Source organism: Arachis hypogaea, chromosome 9 (assembly GCF_003086295.3).
Source record: "Arachis hypogaea cultivar Tifrunner chromosome 9, arahy.Tifrunner.gnm2.J5K5, whole genome shotgun sequence".
Lineage (NCBI taxonomy): Eukaryota > Viridiplantae > Streptophyta > Magnoliopsida > Fabales > Fabaceae > Arachis > Arachis hypogaea.
The window spans coordinates 14,131,201-14,148,647 of NC_092044.1; the positions used below are offsets into that span (position 1 = coordinate 14,131,201).

The following is a 17,447-nucleotide window of genomic DNA, read 5'->3' on the forward strand; positions in this document are numbered from 1 at the left end:
TATGAGGCTAACATATTGGCTTGGTACAATGTCTCTGCCACATCAAATGAAACTAATTTTGTGCTAAAAGTTTACCCTACCACTAGATGGGCTTTCAAAAAGGATATACAAAAGAAAGCCCAATTAAATCCATGTAATTGGACTTCAAGTGAAATATTAAATTGAGCTGGGCTTTTCTTTACTTTGGCCCATGTATGTTTCTTACAATTTCCGTAGATGTCGTTCTCTCTCTCTCTCTCTCTCTCTTCGAATTGCGGATTCTCCCTCATCCACCAATCCATGTATCTGTATTTATTGACTGTATCTATTTCAAATCTAAAATCAGAATATTCGAATTTCACCGCTTCGAAACCCTTCCGTTTATCACTTTATCCCCAAATTTTGAAATCCAAATAATCTTCGCTGTCCTCAAGTAATCTCTCCTAAGTCTTCATCTCAGCACCAAGCAATCTTCGTCGTCTTCATTTCTCTGGTACACTTCAATTCCTTCTTTCTCTCTTGTTTCTGCATTCCTGCTTCGCTTTCTCTCTTGTTTTCGCTTCAAAATTCTGGTTGTTGACTTGTTTGTAAGAGATCTTCCTGCACTTTTCACGCATTTGTTTTTTGTCATGAATTTTTTCGAATTTGCTTGTGATTTATTATTTTGCTTATCTCTGCTTTCAAAGCCACTAGGCAAAGACGGAATCTAGGGTTTGTAGCTGTAGTTCTCATCATTTGAAGATAATTCACTATGAAGTTCCTCGAGTGTCCTTCCTTGGATCGGTAATTGTGGTTTCAAACGAATTTGAGTTGAATTGTGGGATTTTATTACATAATTTTGGTATATTGTAAGCGTCTCGTGAAACTTGTCCAGGCTTAACGATTTCTTTGGTGATTTGAATTTGGGAGAACGTACTATAAGAGGATGCCTTGAAGCTTATACTTGTAAGGACTAATTAGTGACTTTTAAGTTTCAACAGAATTGATTTTGGATTTGGATTTGGATTTGCTCTCTGGGTTTGGGTTAGTAATAGTAATTAACAACCTATTTTCTTTTAATAATTCCGTAGGCAAACATGCTGGAACAGATAAAAAACTCTCTATCAGTTTGGAGAACGAGGTAAATGACTCTGATAAAGTTGGGTTGTGGTAATAGGATCTTTTTTTACAATTTGTTCATAGAATATTTTTTTAAAACTGCTTCAATTTCAGATGCTTGAACTTATTGAGAAATCATCTAGCCCTGATTCTCCCCCGCCGGATGACATGTTATTAACCAGATCCAGGTGGCCTTTACTGTGTGGAGAGGTTTCATAAATTGTATATACCAATTAAGTGCTTCCTTTTTACATGTTCTAATTATGTTTTCTTTCCAGTCGAAGGACATTGATTTACCTTATTCTTACCCTGTATCACATGTATCCGGACTATGACTTCAGGTATCTCAGTATCTTGTGACGTATAAAAATATGATAAAGGGGTTATGGGTAATGCTACTGTCAGCTTAGTTGGCGACATGGCAACCCACTATATAATCCTTTTGTCATTTTTTTCTTTTTGGGAGTGTTGTCAAAAGGCTTGACAGACAGTTCATAAAACTGTTGCTCTTGGAGCTGAGAGTTCAAGTCTCTCCATTTCCCAAGTCTTTTTTCCGGTCTTTTCTTTGGTTGTTTTTACCTTGTTAAACTTCTAAACTGAGTGTCTCTGTTGTTGCATTCTTTAATTTTTCTTATAATACCATACACCTGTAATGGTTTTTAGTGCAGTCAAAGCTCACCAGTTTTTCACAGAGGAATCATGGGACAGTTTTAAGCTTATCTTTGACACCTACATGTTTGAAGCCTCAAAGGTACTATGATTGATACTGTCTGTTTCTTGTTTTAAGTGTTACTTTTTACTTTTGTATTACTTGCAGCCGTGGTGTTTTGTGTCCCCACATCTTTAATGTCTGGGATTGTGATGTTTGGGCAGGTTGTAAAATATATGGTATCTACAAATTCAAGATTTCATTTTTATGACATTGTAGATCCCAGAGCGTGTTTGATGGGCTTGTCTAGATGCACCTAATGATCTTAATTGTGCAACGTTAAATTTCAAAATATATTCTTTCCTAATTATGTTTATTTATATATCACAATTAACACACTATTTATTCCTAGATTTTAAACATGAACTAATCAACAAAACAGTTTGATCATTAGATAACAACAGTAGTAATTATATCAATAATTTAACACATTGGTATATAGTAATATTTTTTATTGTTCTATATATCATTTCTTCATCAATTTTGAAAATGAAAAAAAACTGAGGTTGAAATTGGAAAGTCATAAATATTGTTAAGTCCCACTGCTTTTTGTTTGGCATCTTAGGATCTCAGGGGTTAGAAAAGGCTAAACATATTAATGCAGACAATGAACATCTTAGCTGTTGTTGTTGTTAGCAATAGTGATTACTTTTGGTATAGTGGTTTCCTTTCCTTGGTTTTGATTAACTTGTCAAAACTGCAGGAATGGGATGAAACTGTTGGGGATGTTTCTCTACTGGACACCTTGTACATGGCTCTTGATGAGGTGAATTACGCTTGTTTCCGAACGTGAATGTTGGTGATCCCAAAAGGCATTTTTTTGATACCTTGTCTTGCAGGTTGTGAAGTTAGGGGATTGTGAAATTTATGGTTATGTTCCTGACTCCGAAGCTGATCCGTTAGTGGAAAAAGGAGCAATGTAAATTATCATCACAAGCGAAAAATTAAAACTGTAACCTCATTCATTTTACCTGTTATATATTATTCTGATAATTTTCTTATCTATTTTCTGTAGATGGTCCTTTAATTTCCTCTTTTACAATAGAAAGCTAAAACGGATCGTGACTTTCCGCTTCAGTTGTTTTAGGTGGGATTTCATATTCTCTTTCAATTGTCTGGAACTACTTTTTACTTTTTGTTTGCATCTTATTCAGCCTTACAACAATGCTGTTTCTGGCAGTAACTTGGTTGCTGATGGATTTCTTATGGATGGAGTACTCAACGAGGATGATGATGAAATATTTGCTGACATGGATATATGAGACAACACTGCACGTGTTATGCTAGTTTATCAAGACCCCCTTGACGTCCCATGTGTTTATCTGATCAGTTTCCAGTTCTCGTGTTTAGTTCTGTAAAATAAAGCAAATCTATGTGAAGCTTGAGTGGTAGATCTAGCATTTGTATCATCTTATGTGCATATTGTAGAGTTAGTATATATGTGTGTCGTCCTCTTATATGCACATAGATTCCGAATCTGAATCGAGTTGTTTGTAGATAACTAATCGTAGTTAGCACATCTCTGGTGTGTAAATAACAGACACTTCCTTGGTTGGAAGTGGAGCAACGATCGTTGGATATTTGTTTATCTTCTTCTGAAAAGGATGCTTTCTTTGTTCACCTTGGATATTTGTTTATATTCTGATAACTTGTATCCGTTTCAAGCATTTTTCATGCACAAGTAAAAGCAGGACAACATTTATTGCACATTGTGGCAGTGGTGCAACTGTGTTTTGTTAGGGGGTAGTGATGTAAAATTATTTTGTTTAATAGAAACCTCTCATATACATTCGGCCATGTTATTTCGTTGAGAAAAGTATATAGGCGATAGTAAACGTGTCCTTCAGCATAGTTTAACTAAAATTATTTTATTTCCTTATACTTATGTTTTTTTCATGTTTAGTGCATCTGAGATGTAGCACGACATTTACGTTGTTTACATTTTCTGATGTCTACTTAGTGGAAAATAACATGCATGCTTTGCTTTATCCCTTTTTCCTTTTTGTCATCTCTTTTCACTATATATGTCCTTAGCGTAGCACTACCATTTACGCATTAAATGAAAAAGATACGATTAAGAACCTTCGACCAATTAGCATAGTTGGTTATGTATAAGGTGATCTCTAAGGTATTAGTCAGGAGAATGAGATTAGTTATGTTAGACCTAGTTATAGAGATGCAAAGTGCATTTGTCAAAGGTTGAAAAATACATGATGGGGTTCTTATTGCAAGTAAAATTATATATTGGCTAAAAATGAAAAAAAAGGAAGCGGCAATAATTAAACTAGACTTTTAAAAGGCTTACAACAGGGTCAAATAGAGCTTTGTAGACATTGTTATGCAGAAAATGGGTTTGAGGCGAAGGTGGAGAGAGTGGGTTATGGAGTGCGTAGGCACAACTTCTATGTTGGTCTTGATAAATGGTTCACCAACTAAGCCGTTCAAGATGGAAAGAGGTATGAGACAAGGTGATCCCTTATCTCCATTCTTGTTTGTACTTGTTGTTGATGTACTACATAGAATGATTGGGGAGACAGTTAGAAATGGCCGGATATTCCCTTTATTTGTTGGGAGAGATAACATAGAATTGTCACACCTTCAGTTTGCCAATGACACTATCTTGTTCTGTCCACCAGAGGAGGAGACTATTAAGAACTACAAGAGGCTCCTACGATGTTTTGAGTTGATGTCGGAGCTTAACATCAACTTCGATAAATCTAGCTTGATCCCAATCAATTATAAACATTAGTGGGTTCGAAGTATATGCAACTTGTTAGGGTGCAAGGAAGCTGCTTAGCCGGTCAGATACTTTGGAATTCTTTTAGTAGAGGAAAAGCTCAGCTTATGAAAATTGAAGGTTCTAAACAACGCGGGAAAGTTGGTGCTCATCAAAGCAGTATTAAATAGCTTACCTGCTTATTATTTAAGCTTATACAAGATGTCGAAAGCTGTGGCAGAAAAACTAATTTCATTACAGAGAAGGTTTTTGTGGAGTAAGAAGGATGGAAGGAAGGGTATGTCTCTAGTTAGTTGGGAAGTAGTCCAAGCTCCAAAGAAGCTAAGGGTTTAGGAGTTGGAGATGTGATGATTCGTAACACCGCACTCTTGTTTTAAGTGGTGGTGGAGGTTCTCTAAGGAGGAGTGTCCGCTATGAAAGAAGGTGGTATGCTCTTGTAATAATCTCTCCCCTAATGAGCTGTTGTCCACCTAGGTTTTACCTACTAGGAGGGTCTCTTGCCTGGTTTGTATTGATAGGTATGGTGAATACAAAGGAGAAGTTGTGTCGGCTAGGAATTGTTAATCAGGGAGATAATTTGTGTGTATTATGTAATAAGGATGTTGAATATGTTCACTGAATTTACTTGACATACAGGTGTGGTGTGCTTAATTAGCTGTTTTTGGCAGACAATGATCCTGTCTAGGTACTTTAAAGGAACATTTTTAAAGCTAGACAGGTGTTACAAGTAGAGAAGAGGAGCATAACAAGTGGTTCATAACTTACTTTGCAGTTGTTTGGAGCGTTTGGTTGAAAAGAAACAGAAAATTGTTTCAGAACATAAAAAAAAGTACTGAAGAAATCTTCAACATGTTTCTAATTCACTATAAGGAGTAGAGGTGTGGGAAAATTCCTTTTGTTGTTGATGACAATATTAAAAATGACATCGAGATAACTATTAATGTGAGATCTTACTAAATATTTTTAAGATGTTGTTTTATTTTTTTTTTTTTTAGTTTTTTTGCTCTATTTGTGTGTTGAGCTTTTCTTCATTTAAAAAAAAAAGTATGTGTCTAATCATCTTGGCTGAGGTTAAGTTTTTTGGATGACATTTGGTATTCTTATGAGTTATGACAACTAATCATATACTTAAACAAAGTCTTATAGGAGGATTGTGCCTACTTGATCTCTATATATATGGCATTTGACATAGGTTAGTGATTTATTTTGCGCCACTTGTTGCAATTTTCCCAAGTTTAGCTTTGATGTAATTGGCTCACACCCCAATTGCCTCGAGTGCTGGCTGCGATTATATTACATGTTCAAATGGCGTATAGAATATGTGCATTCATTATCTAAAAGTAATTTAATCAATATTGAAATAATTTTGTTAGCTTTTATATATGTATGTTAGTAACTCTGCATGTCAGTTCTACTAGCTGGCTAGCAAACTTGTTCTTCATAGCGTGGAGACTAAAGCTTTCATTAGAAAGTGGAAAAGTCGAATAAATTATATATTACTTGCACATTATCGTCACAAAGCCATCTGCTTCCGAAGAGTTTTTACTTTTTAATATTGACGTCATTTTATTCAAGATATAAATATCTAACAGACTTTTTCTTTTAAAGCAATTTCAATGGTATAAAAATGGAGTCTTTTTTCTGACATGAGACTTTGAAACATTGGAGTGAAAAGGAATTGAGTTCTTTTAATACCAAAGAGGAGAGTCTTTTTACAGAGAAACTCTTACAATCCAATGGAACTTTGATACATGATAAATTAATCAAAAAAATAAATTAAAATAATAATTAAATTATATTAAATAATTATATCTTTATTTAATTAAAGATTTATATTAATAAATTAAATATAATTTAATTATTTAATATAATTATTTAATTATTTAATATAATTATTTAATTAATAATTTATATTAATTATTTAAATCATAATTAATATAAATAATTATGTTAAATTAATATTAAATATTATTTATATTGTTATATTAAATTATAATTAATTAAATTTGTTTACATGAAAAAGACCTAATTGAACAAAATATGTAAATTTTACAATGCTTGTCGTCAACTATAGATCTCCATTATGTTTTTCTTTAGGGTTAAGTATGGTTTTGGTCCCAAAGATTTTCAATCAGAATCGAAACCGTCCCTCATCTAATTTTCGATTTAGAATCATCCTTAACATTTTTTTCGAATTAAAATCGTCCTTTTTATTTTTTTTGGACAAAAATACCCTCACTACTACTAACACAATTACCTCCTCCACCACCACCACCACCATCACCAACACCAACACTACCGCCACAACCTCCACCAACGGCACCACCAACAGCACCACCAGCACCACGACCACCACCAACACCACCCCCCAACGCCACCGCCATCCCCCTCCCCCTTTCCCCTTCCCCCTCCCTGCCTCCCCTCCCCCCACCCACCCCCACCCCCACCCCAACCCCAACCCCAACGTCCCTTCCCCCTCCCCGTCTTCCCTTCCCCCCACCCCCACTCCCACCCCCACCCCGCGTCCCCTCCCCCTCCCCGTCTCCCCTTTCCCACTCCCACCTCCACCTCCACACAGAGAAGTAGAAACAGAAAATCAACAAATTCAAACACATTTAATACAAGCAGAATCAACAAATCAACACGAAGCCAAACCAACAAATTCAAGCACAAAACTAAATCAACATAGAAGCACAAAGCCAAATAAGAAATTCAAAGCACAAAGAAGCAGATGCAGAAGGCAGAGACAGCGGCGGACCTCTTCTCCCTTTGCGTTCCCTTCCCCCTTTCCCCGAAGAGCAGAGCAGCAGCGGCAGCGAAGAGCGGCGGTGGTAATGAAGACCGGTAGCGGCGGCGAGGAGAGTAGAAGAAGAAGAAGAAGAACAAGGTGGTGGTGGTACGGTGATGTGGTGCGGTGTCGGAGGGCGGCAAGGCGGCGGTGCAGTGGTGCGGCGGTCCCCTTCCCTCCCCCTCCCCCCTTTTTCTCGCGCCCCCTGCTTTCTTTCTTTCCCCACCCTCTTCTGGTATCCCTTTCTTTTTTTTATTTTATTTTATATTTATTTTATTTTATTTTATTAAAATAGGGGTAGTTTAGGAATTAAATTAAAAATTTTATTAAAAATGACGATTTTAATATGAAAAAAACGTTAAGGATGATTTTACATCGAAAATTAGATGAGGAACGGTTTCGATTCTGATTGAAAACCTTTGGGACCAAAACCATACTTAACCCTTTTCTTTATAGTAAGTAATTTTACGAATTAGTTTAATCTCGAATTATATATTGTGTATTATTGTTATATATGAAGTTATTAATTTTTTTAATATTAATATTTTTAATAGTAAATTATTTTTGAATTTATAAATTTTAATAATATTATTGTAAAAAATAGTAACTATATTAATTTTAATTAATTAATTAATTAATTAAGTGGAGCTATAATAGAGACTAAAGTTAGTTTTTTCTAATAGAAAAAAGAGAGATGCTTTGAATTCCTATTTACTGTTTATGACATGTGAGCCATAAATAGGAATTAGGATGAGTTCCCTATAATATATATATATATATATAAAGTTTTGCATAATTTAAAATTTTTTTCTTTCTCTTCTTTATTTTTTGTTGCTTCTTCTTCTTTTTCATTATAATTAGAATAATTAGAATTTTTTTGTTAGAGTATAATTAGAATTTTTTTATTCATTTTTTCTTCTTATTTACCTTTTCAAATTTCTTCTTATTTTACTCTTTTAACAAGAATAAAAATAAAAAATTAAACAAAGAAGAAGACAAAATACATAATATTGCAAAATTTTAGAAAATGAAGAACCTACATTTATTTAACTAAAAGACAGAAAGAAATAAAAAAAATACAGCATTAAAAAAAATATTTTTGTGCATTTGTAGCAAAATTTCAGTGTAAAAACTACGAAATTTATGTGTTATTATTAAAAAATTTCAGTGTATTTTTATTCTAATTTCAGAGTTAATTGAGGTGCATTCTGAAAACAACCTCAAACCAAAAGTGCACCTTATTTAAATCCAGAATGCACCGAAATTAAATCTAGAATGTACAAAAATTACTTAATAATAACCCTCAATGCACCGAAATTACTTAATGATAACCCTCTTAAAACCTAGTGTCACAATTAAAAAATTTCGGTGTAAAAATTGAAAAGTTTCTGTGTATTGATTAAAAAATTTCAGTGTTATTTCCTGATAAACTCAAAACTTCTTCTCTTCCTTCTTCATCATTATCATCATTTTCTTTTCTTGTTCATCTTCTTCTTCTTATTTTACTCTCTTAATAGGAAGAAAAAAAAGAAGAAAAAATCAAATAAAGAAGAAGAAGAAACACATAATGTTACAAAATTACTAGGAAGAGGATGAACTTACATTCATTCAACTAAAAGAAAAAAAAGAAAAAGATACAGCATTAAAAAACTATTTTTGTGTATTTGTAGCAAAATTAAAATTAAGAAATTTATGTATTATTGTTAAGAATTTTCGATTTATTTTTATTCTGATAAGTTATGCGTAATTCAAAACTCTTTCTCTTTTTCCTTATCTTTTGTTGTTTATTTCAATTTCTCATAATTTTTTTTGGGAGAAAAAATCAAACAAAAAAGAAAAAATACATAATGTTGCAAAATCAACAGAAAGAAGAAGATAAAAAAAATACAGCAACAATAACAGTAATAAAAAACGACGATGAGATGAAACACGCGAAAAAGAAGAAAGAACGTGAAGAAAAACGAAAAGAAACACAATTAGCAGGAGAAGAAGAAGAAGGAGGAGGAGGAAGAATGCGGGATACAAAATGGTGTGATTTCACGCGCGCGAGCTATGTAAGCAGATGTTGTTAGATAGAATTAACTTAGTTGAACTTGTTTAGCAAAAAGGTTTATATGTGTAGGAAGACTGCATTTTTTTTATTGATCTAAAAAAATATCAGAAGTTGGTATAAGTATTCACCCTGGTTAATTTTTATGCCATGCATGAATCTTTAGCATTCTACATCTTACAATGATTATACTTGTGTCATAGATACCTTGTCATCAGCGTGGAAACTGAAATATCAACCAAATGGGGTTGAAATTTACAAGGCAGGGGCCACAAAAAAGTTGATGACTTGAATTTACAGAATCACATTATCAATTATCTTACCAAGAATTTTATTCAAAACTTGGTATCTAAGCAACGGAGACGGATGCTCATTGCCGGCTATGATCTTGACATGACATATATCCCGGGCAGAATATTGGCAATGTCATTTCCTGCAGAACGAATGCAAGCAGTGTATCAAAATCCTCTACGGCAGGTGAAATCTGGGTTTGACATAACACACCATGAACATTATAAGGTGCAACTTTCAATCCATGGCCATGTATAATGTACAATATCATCTGTCTCTTCTCTCCATACTCATGCATATGATTATAGCTAAAGCTTATCAATTTTAAATGTTTTCAGATCTATAATCTCTGTATAGAAGAAAGTTATGATCCGGCAAACTTTCATGGACGTGTCGAAGCATACCCTTTCGATGATAATAATGTACCGCCCCTTGAAATGATCAAAGATTTTTGTGAAAGTGTGCATTCATGGCTATCAAGTGATCCAAAAGATATTGCTGTCATTCATTGCCTGGTATGAGATCTCAGAACTTCACTTTGGAATGATGCCTCAACATCAAATAAATGTTGTTTAGCGTTATACTTATCCTATAGCTTCTTACATTTTAAAACTTAATGTAAAGTTCTTCTACTAAAATTTAAGCATGAAGTTGCACTCCTTTTAGTTATGTATGATGCAGTGAAATCAACCAATGAATGCACATGAGATTCTTTAATTTGATACATAGAAAGGAATTATTAAGAAGTTGAGAATACATACAACATAATTTTTTGTTGCAATTGTGTAGGCAGGGAAGGGTAGAACTGGTTTAATGGTGTGTTCATACCTAACTTATTCTGGCATGCCAGCAAATGAGGCTTTTCAATTGAATGCAGAGAGAAGGACAACAAATAATGAAGGAGTATCTTATGTTAGGTATAATTTCATCAATTTAAAAATATAAATTTGTCTTCAACAACAGAGAAATTTGGATATTGACTCAAAAAAAAAATATTATAACGAATGGACCGAAAAATCTAGACCTTTATGATTTTGATTTAGTTTTCTAAGAATATACTTTCTTAAGTTATTCTTTTACCCTTAACAAATATGAATGGTAAAATTCTATGTGATTTCAGGTATCAATACCAAGCCAACGCCGTTGGACTTATTTGGGTAAACTTTTAAAAAAAATATTTTTTGAGTTATTTGTCAAACACGCTAAAAAATTAAAAATATTTTTTTGTTTTATTTAAAAGTGTACTTTCTACCTTAGGGGCAAAGTGGGCTTGCCTCAACGAACCATGTAGCAGAGAATTGCATATTAAAATAGTTTATCAACTCTCATAGCAATACAACTGTAGACACTTAATGCTTACATAACCATGTAAATTCATTCAACTAAGTATTGTGTTTCAGATCATTTGTTTTTTATTTAACTATTTTGAAATTTAGACTTGAAAATTACTTGTACACTAATGTCATGAAAATAGAAGGAAAAAAGCCAAGAAAGAAAAGAAAATAGAAAATGTGGTAAAAGAATTTCCAATGCAGCAAAAGATTAGGAGTTTTTGACCTAATATCCACTTAATCTATCTATTCTATTATATAAAAATCATATTTCTGCACTTAATGTTAATGATGGAGCTTAATGATGGAGTTGACGTGATATACTTACGAGAGTGTTTAGCAATTTGTTTCTTTTAACTCATTAAATACAACTTATTATGATAAATTAACTATATCAACTAATTGATTTGATTATATATTTAAATATCACCTAATTTATTATAATTTATATCAATTTAATTTGGTAGTATTTTTTAATTTATTTCTTTTAATGTTCTCTTAGTATTTTTTTAATTTATTTTTTTTAATTTATTAAACCAAATTAATTATAATAATTATCTATATTAATTAATTAATTAATTAATTAATTATATTAATTAATCATTAAAATAATAAATCTATGAATAAAATAGGTTCTCGAGATATTTTTCACTAATAATTAAATCAAATCAAATAATATATATTAAACTAAATTTAAATCATGTGAATTACAAACTAAACTAAAATAAGATGATTTTTTACTTATTCAAATTAAATGCAATAAATAAAATTAATTTTGGTAGACAATCATGGTCTTCTGGTCTTCCTTATATAGATAGCCATACAAAATTATAAAAATCATAATTTTTATTGCTTTTGCTATTTTAACTTTTTTTTTTATGTATAAATGTACTCAAAATGAGAAGGTATGGATGAGTATTTCATTAATTGTTTGTTTGACAAATATTATAGTCTGAAGATGTCTCAATTTAGACATTCTACAATTGTTGATGGAAGTTGAACCTGTAATAATTTATGGTGACCATGATATTTTTTTATTATAGTATTACATACAAAAATATTTTTTAAAATGAATATACCCATTATAATTAATTTTCTTTGCCAATGTGTTATCTTTTACCTAACAAACAATATTCATATTGAATATATTATTTTCATCAGAAGCCATACATAATTGATTGATAATTCTATATATAAAAATATTCATGTGGTAACTAAATACCATATTGTTATCTCACTAAAGTTAATTCTCCTATGATTATGTGAATGTATAGCACTATCAGATGAAAATTGATTGGATTACGTTTATTTCCAACGAGGTAGGTGATCTTTTAGACCTAATCACGGTCAGAGTTGAGAAAGGCTTGAAAGGTGCTAACAATACAAATACTTTTTATTTTTAATATCTAATAATAAATATATAAATTAAAATTAATATTGTTTCGTATAAAATCATAAAATGTATAGCATACACAAAACATATCCAATCCATATTAACCATGGTTCTGAAAACTAGACCGGACCGGCCGGTTTGACCAGATTAACCGGAAATCGGTCATTTGGCCGGTCCGGTTGATGCTAAAAACCAACTTGCAAAAAATTGGAGGAAAAACCGGTTAAACTGACGGTTAACCGGCGAACTGTATGAACCGGCCGGGTTTTTGGACTTCCCGGTTCGCTACTATATATATTTAAAAAAAATCAAACGAAACCAAATAGCACCCTCTTCTCAGTTCTCTCTCACAATTCACAAACGAACTTAGGAAACCCTAGCAGAGCTGCAGCCACCTTCAAGTTCCAGAACGCGTGCCGGCCCCCGCCACTCTCGCCGCCGACAGTGACAGCCCTCTGGAAGGTCTGCTCGGCCCTCTCAAATGTCAAGCCAGTCGTCGTCGTCGGCCCTGAGTTGCTGATTTTTCTATTTCGTTAAGTTTGGTTCGTTTATGGCTCTCATCGGCGCGCCTCAACTCAGTCGTGGACTTCTCTCATCGCCGTCGCTCACGCGCGTTCGCTTCTCGTCGGCGTTTTTCTGCTTCGTCTCTGTTCTTTCTCTCTTTCTCGTAGCTTAGTCACTGTCATCGTTGGTAAGCCTCCATTCCTCTACTGCTTTTTCAGTTTCATTTTTGAGGGTTAATTACTATTTTTCTGGATTTAATTATGTTGATTGTTGATTTTTTATGGGTTAATTAGTTGTTTTCTAAGTTAATTGTCTTCGTTGTTCATTGTTGTTAACAGGGATGAATTGTTGTTGTTTTGTTCTGTCCTCTGGGTTAATTATTATTAATTATTGGTAATTTTATGAGTTATTTTTGTGCTATTTTCTTTAAATTCTGATTTAATTTACTCGTTGTTGGCTTGTTTCCGAGTAAAATTAGTTAAACTTAAAAACTTTTGTTATATTGATTCTGATTTCTGAGTTTTGTTAAGTTTTGTTATATTGATTCTGATTTCTAAGTTTTGTTAAGTTTTGTTATATTGACTCTGATTTTTGAGTTGTTGATTGCTGATTTTTTTCTAATTCTGAGTTGTTGATGGTACTTTACTGGGAATGAATGTGTCAATACACAATTGAGATATTTGTGTTCTTGATTTGATACTGGAAGAAGAGTTTTCAGTTGAAATCCCGGATGAGAAAACTGATAAGCTTGCTCGCTATGCCAATGTTGTGAAATACATAGCCTCAGCCATAGCCTGTAGACTAGAAAATTGTTGAAAAACGCTGAAACTTCACTCTATTATTCTTTTGGAGATGTGGAATTCTATGTTATATGAACCTGTGTTCAGTTTGCTTAATAGCATATATGACTTAATGTTAGTTTCTTTAACATTGTGCTTTATATGGTAATGTCTTAATTGGGTTGAAGAATACCAAATAATTGATCTTAGCTAATATTGAACACTTGTGTTAGTTTACTTGGTGCTGATTATGATCTTTGTTTTTTTTTTTTTGGTTTTTGGATTATTTGGCTTTGAATGGCTTTGGATGCTGAGAAGTTTTTGGATTCTATTAAATATACTGATTCCGATTTTTAAGTTGCTGGTTCCTGATTTTTTTAATTCTTCTAATTTTGAGTTATTGGTGGTACTTTGCTGGGAAAGAACGTGTCAATATGCAATTGAGATATTTGTGCTCTTCAACTGGATTTATCTCTGATTTGATATTGGAAGAAGAGTTTTCAATGGATGATCTTGTTATGAATGAATGATCTTGTTTTCAATTGAAGTGTGTGGTTTGTTTGTTACAGAAAGTACAAAAGGCTCTTTTGCAATTTGATGTCTACTCAAAATCTGCTTTTAGTTTTAATTTTTTATTTTAAATGCTATATAGAATGTAATTCTGGATTTTTGAATGTTATATTCAATTTTGTAATATGGGTTATCTTTATGATGGGAACAATGGAATACTTAATGATGATTATGATTACTAATGAGTAGTGTCTTTATTTAGTTGAAATTTTGTTTAATTTTTGAATGCTATATTCAATTTTTGATTATATATTGAATTTTTTTTATAATTTTACTGTATATTTAATTAAACCGGTTCGACTACGATTCGACCCCGGTTGAACCATTGAACCATTAAATCAGTCACTTGACCGGTTCAATGACAAATCTAGTTATTAAAAGAGATTATACATTAAATCTGTCAAAAAAATAATTAATACATTGGATATTAAGTTTATAATTAATTATAACCCAATTTTTAGTAATTAAAATTTAAATGATTGAAATTATTAAATGATGAATATTTTGCATCTATCTAATTTATTTTTTTTATTGAAATTAAAAAAAGAAGAGTTTTTAATCAAATTTAAAATTAAATTTAAATTTGAGTAAGAAAATAAAAAATACTTTAAATTTTATCTCGCTAACTAGAATTAATTTCAAGATAAGAAATTACTTTGTACATCATATATATTGTAGGATAGTATGGTCATTTGCTATTTTTTAATGGTAAATATTGTCAAATAAAATGGTGTAAGAAATTAAAAGAAAATATATTTACAAGTTTAGGAAATATTAATTTATCTTTCAATAGAATAAATTATATATTGAATAAAAAAAATTGTTATTAGTTTCTCTTTACACTGACTAATACTTAACGATGGTGTTTCAGTGTACCATGTTACCAAGAAATATTAATCGATCTAGTAACTTTTGTAATGACATAAGTTTATAAATTTAAAAATTTAAAAATAATTTCATAAAATGTAAAGTTTTAACAAATAATAATATTGATCATATTGTTTTGACTTCAAGAATGAATATGATACCAACAAATAAAATTGTCCCAAGTAAATTTTAACGAAAACAAAAGTCCATAAGTATTGCTATTAATGAAAAATTAATCTATTTTAAAGACAAATACAATTTTTTTCTATGGATTTTCTAATTCGGAAAATCGAGGACTAATTCACCACATATTGATACTCTATTTATTGCTAACTAATGGATTGTTATGCACACAAGACGATATTCGAATTCTAAATACTTAAATAACTTGCTTAAGCAGACAAATAAGATGATCATTCAACCAATTTAAATTGATTAAAATAAATATTAATTATTTTTAATATTTTTAAGTTATAAAATATTTATAATAATAATTACTATATATTTTTCATTTAAATTTTAATTTTAGTAAAAATTTATATATAATTTTATATATTATCTCGTGCAGGACACGAGAACATACACTAGTTAAATAAAAATTCTCTTTTTTTATAAGGCAAAAGTCTCAATCTCCTTAGAACAACATTGGGTTTAGGGCCCAAGTATATGATTTTCATTATTTGGTCATATTGCAATCAAACATTAAATTTTAAGGTGTTATTATTGAAAATGGATCCTTTTCAGTTTTTTTAATACTTGAAAAAATGTAGTGTAATCTCTCACCATTAATTTTATAAATAGGGCCAAAATTAAATATGAGAGAGAAAACAATGAAGGATAAAAAATCACAATTGACATCATCCAGTTTTTTTTTTCACTAGAGAGAATCTACTTCCGTTTTTATACTCCTTTTCAACTATTTAAAAAAATGATCAGAACTCTTACCGCTCTGAGAAACCACATTAAATCTTTGGTGCCCTATAAATACATATACCTAGTAGTGATTTTTTAGAGTTACGCTTCCCACATCATTTCAAAAGACAGCTTTGATAGAAACAAAAACAAAACATACAAAAGCAAGAATTTTGAGTAATTTTATTTCACCATATCTTCTAACACTACAAGAAAAATTTTGAATACTCTTAGATTTATCGACAAATTTTTCGTCAGAATTAATCTGATGGTATAATTTTGTCGATAATAATTACTGTCGGATTCTCCGACAGATTCTTTATTGAATCCACCAGTAATTACTATTAGAAAAGTCCCGGTAATCTTAGCGCTCTACTATTACCGTCGAATTTCGTCCCCAATAAATCCGACGATAAATTTATTTTTTAATTTTTTTTACATAATAGTTGATCAAATTCTGTTTTTATTTATTTATTTATTTAAATTTGTTTCTTTGCACAATTAGTTGTCAAAATCTAAATAATAGAATATATAATGAAACCAAATATAGTAAATTAAATATCAAGTATATAAAAAAATAAAAAATAAAAAAATAGAATATACAATGAAATAATCTACAACAAAACTCTAATAACTAAGATCTTGATAGTCATCATTGTCGTCATCCTCCTGATCCTACTGAGCCGACGAACTATGCAGTGATGTCGGTGCTCCTGTAGCAGTGCTGCTGTCACTGGTCCGTATTTGATCTTGGTATATCGCTATCTGTTCTTTATTTGTTAAAACTATTCCAGCTCCTACCTCCACTCCAATATGAGAGAATCAATATATCTAAGGCGCGTGTAAAGATCTCCTGATACTTCTTCTTAGACTGCTGCACCTGCTGAGTCTGTTGGTAAAAGCTCTGGAATCCGGATGAATTCTAGCATCTGCTCTCTCAAATCAATGTTGTCATCGGAATTGACATGCTGGCTGGTGGAACAACGCTTTTTTTGAACAACGTAAATAATAGATTAAAAAATGAAAGTTAATTTTAATTTTAAAATTTAAATTTTAAATTAATTATATTTTAGTGGACTTAATATGTAACCCATTATTCACAATTTTCGTTGTCTACCTAGTAAAATTGTTATCTAAAAGATGTGCTTTCTTGAATTTTCAACAACAAACTTTGATTTTATATATATTAATTATTGTTATCTCTTAAAATACAAATATACTATTGGAGTTTGGAAATAAACAAAGATGCATGCAACTGTGTAGTTATTGATCTTTCACTAAGAACTTTAAATCTTTAATCTACAAGAGCCACGCTTTTGTAGTTAGCAATTTTATTTATTGGGCAATGCAATTTGCAGCAAATTGTAAACTCTATTTTGTTAGAAATTTAAAAGCATTTTGTTTCTTAGGTATTATAGTTAGAAAGAAGACTTAATACA

The 17,447-nt window shown here is 31.4% G+C and overlaps 1 protein-coding gene and 1 long non-coding RNA gene across 2 annotated transcripts; both read left to right on the forward strand.

Moving 5' to 3' along the window:
* Positions 1 to 212: 212 nt before the first annotated feature.
* LOC112710471 (uncharacterized) lies at positions 213 to 3,406 on the forward strand. Its single transcript, XM_025762707.3, has 11 exons — positions 213 to 472; positions 666 to 762; positions 854 to 924; positions 1,050 to 1,099; positions 1,192 to 1,265; positions 1,356 to 1,418; positions 1,741 to 1,828; positions 2,490 to 2,552; positions 2,626 to 2,705; positions 2,802 to 2,873; positions 2,967 to 3,406. The coding sequence occupies exons 2-11, from the start codon at positions 731 to 733 to the stop codon at positions 3,046 to 3,048; spliced, it is 675 nt and encodes a 224-aa protein (XP_025618492.1). The 5' UTR covers positions 213 to 472; positions 666 to 730; the 3' UTR covers positions 3,049 to 3,406.
* Positions 3,407 to 12,696: 9,290 nt separating this feature from the next.
* LOC112710472 (uncharacterized) lies at positions 12,697 to 14,437 on the forward strand. Its single transcript, XR_003156847.3, has 2 exons — positions 12,697 to 13,067; positions 14,057 to 14,437. It is a non-coding gene; the product is annotated as an uncharacterized lncRNA (long non-coding RNA).
* The last annotated feature ends 3,010 nt before the right edge of the window (positions 14,438 to 17,447 follow it).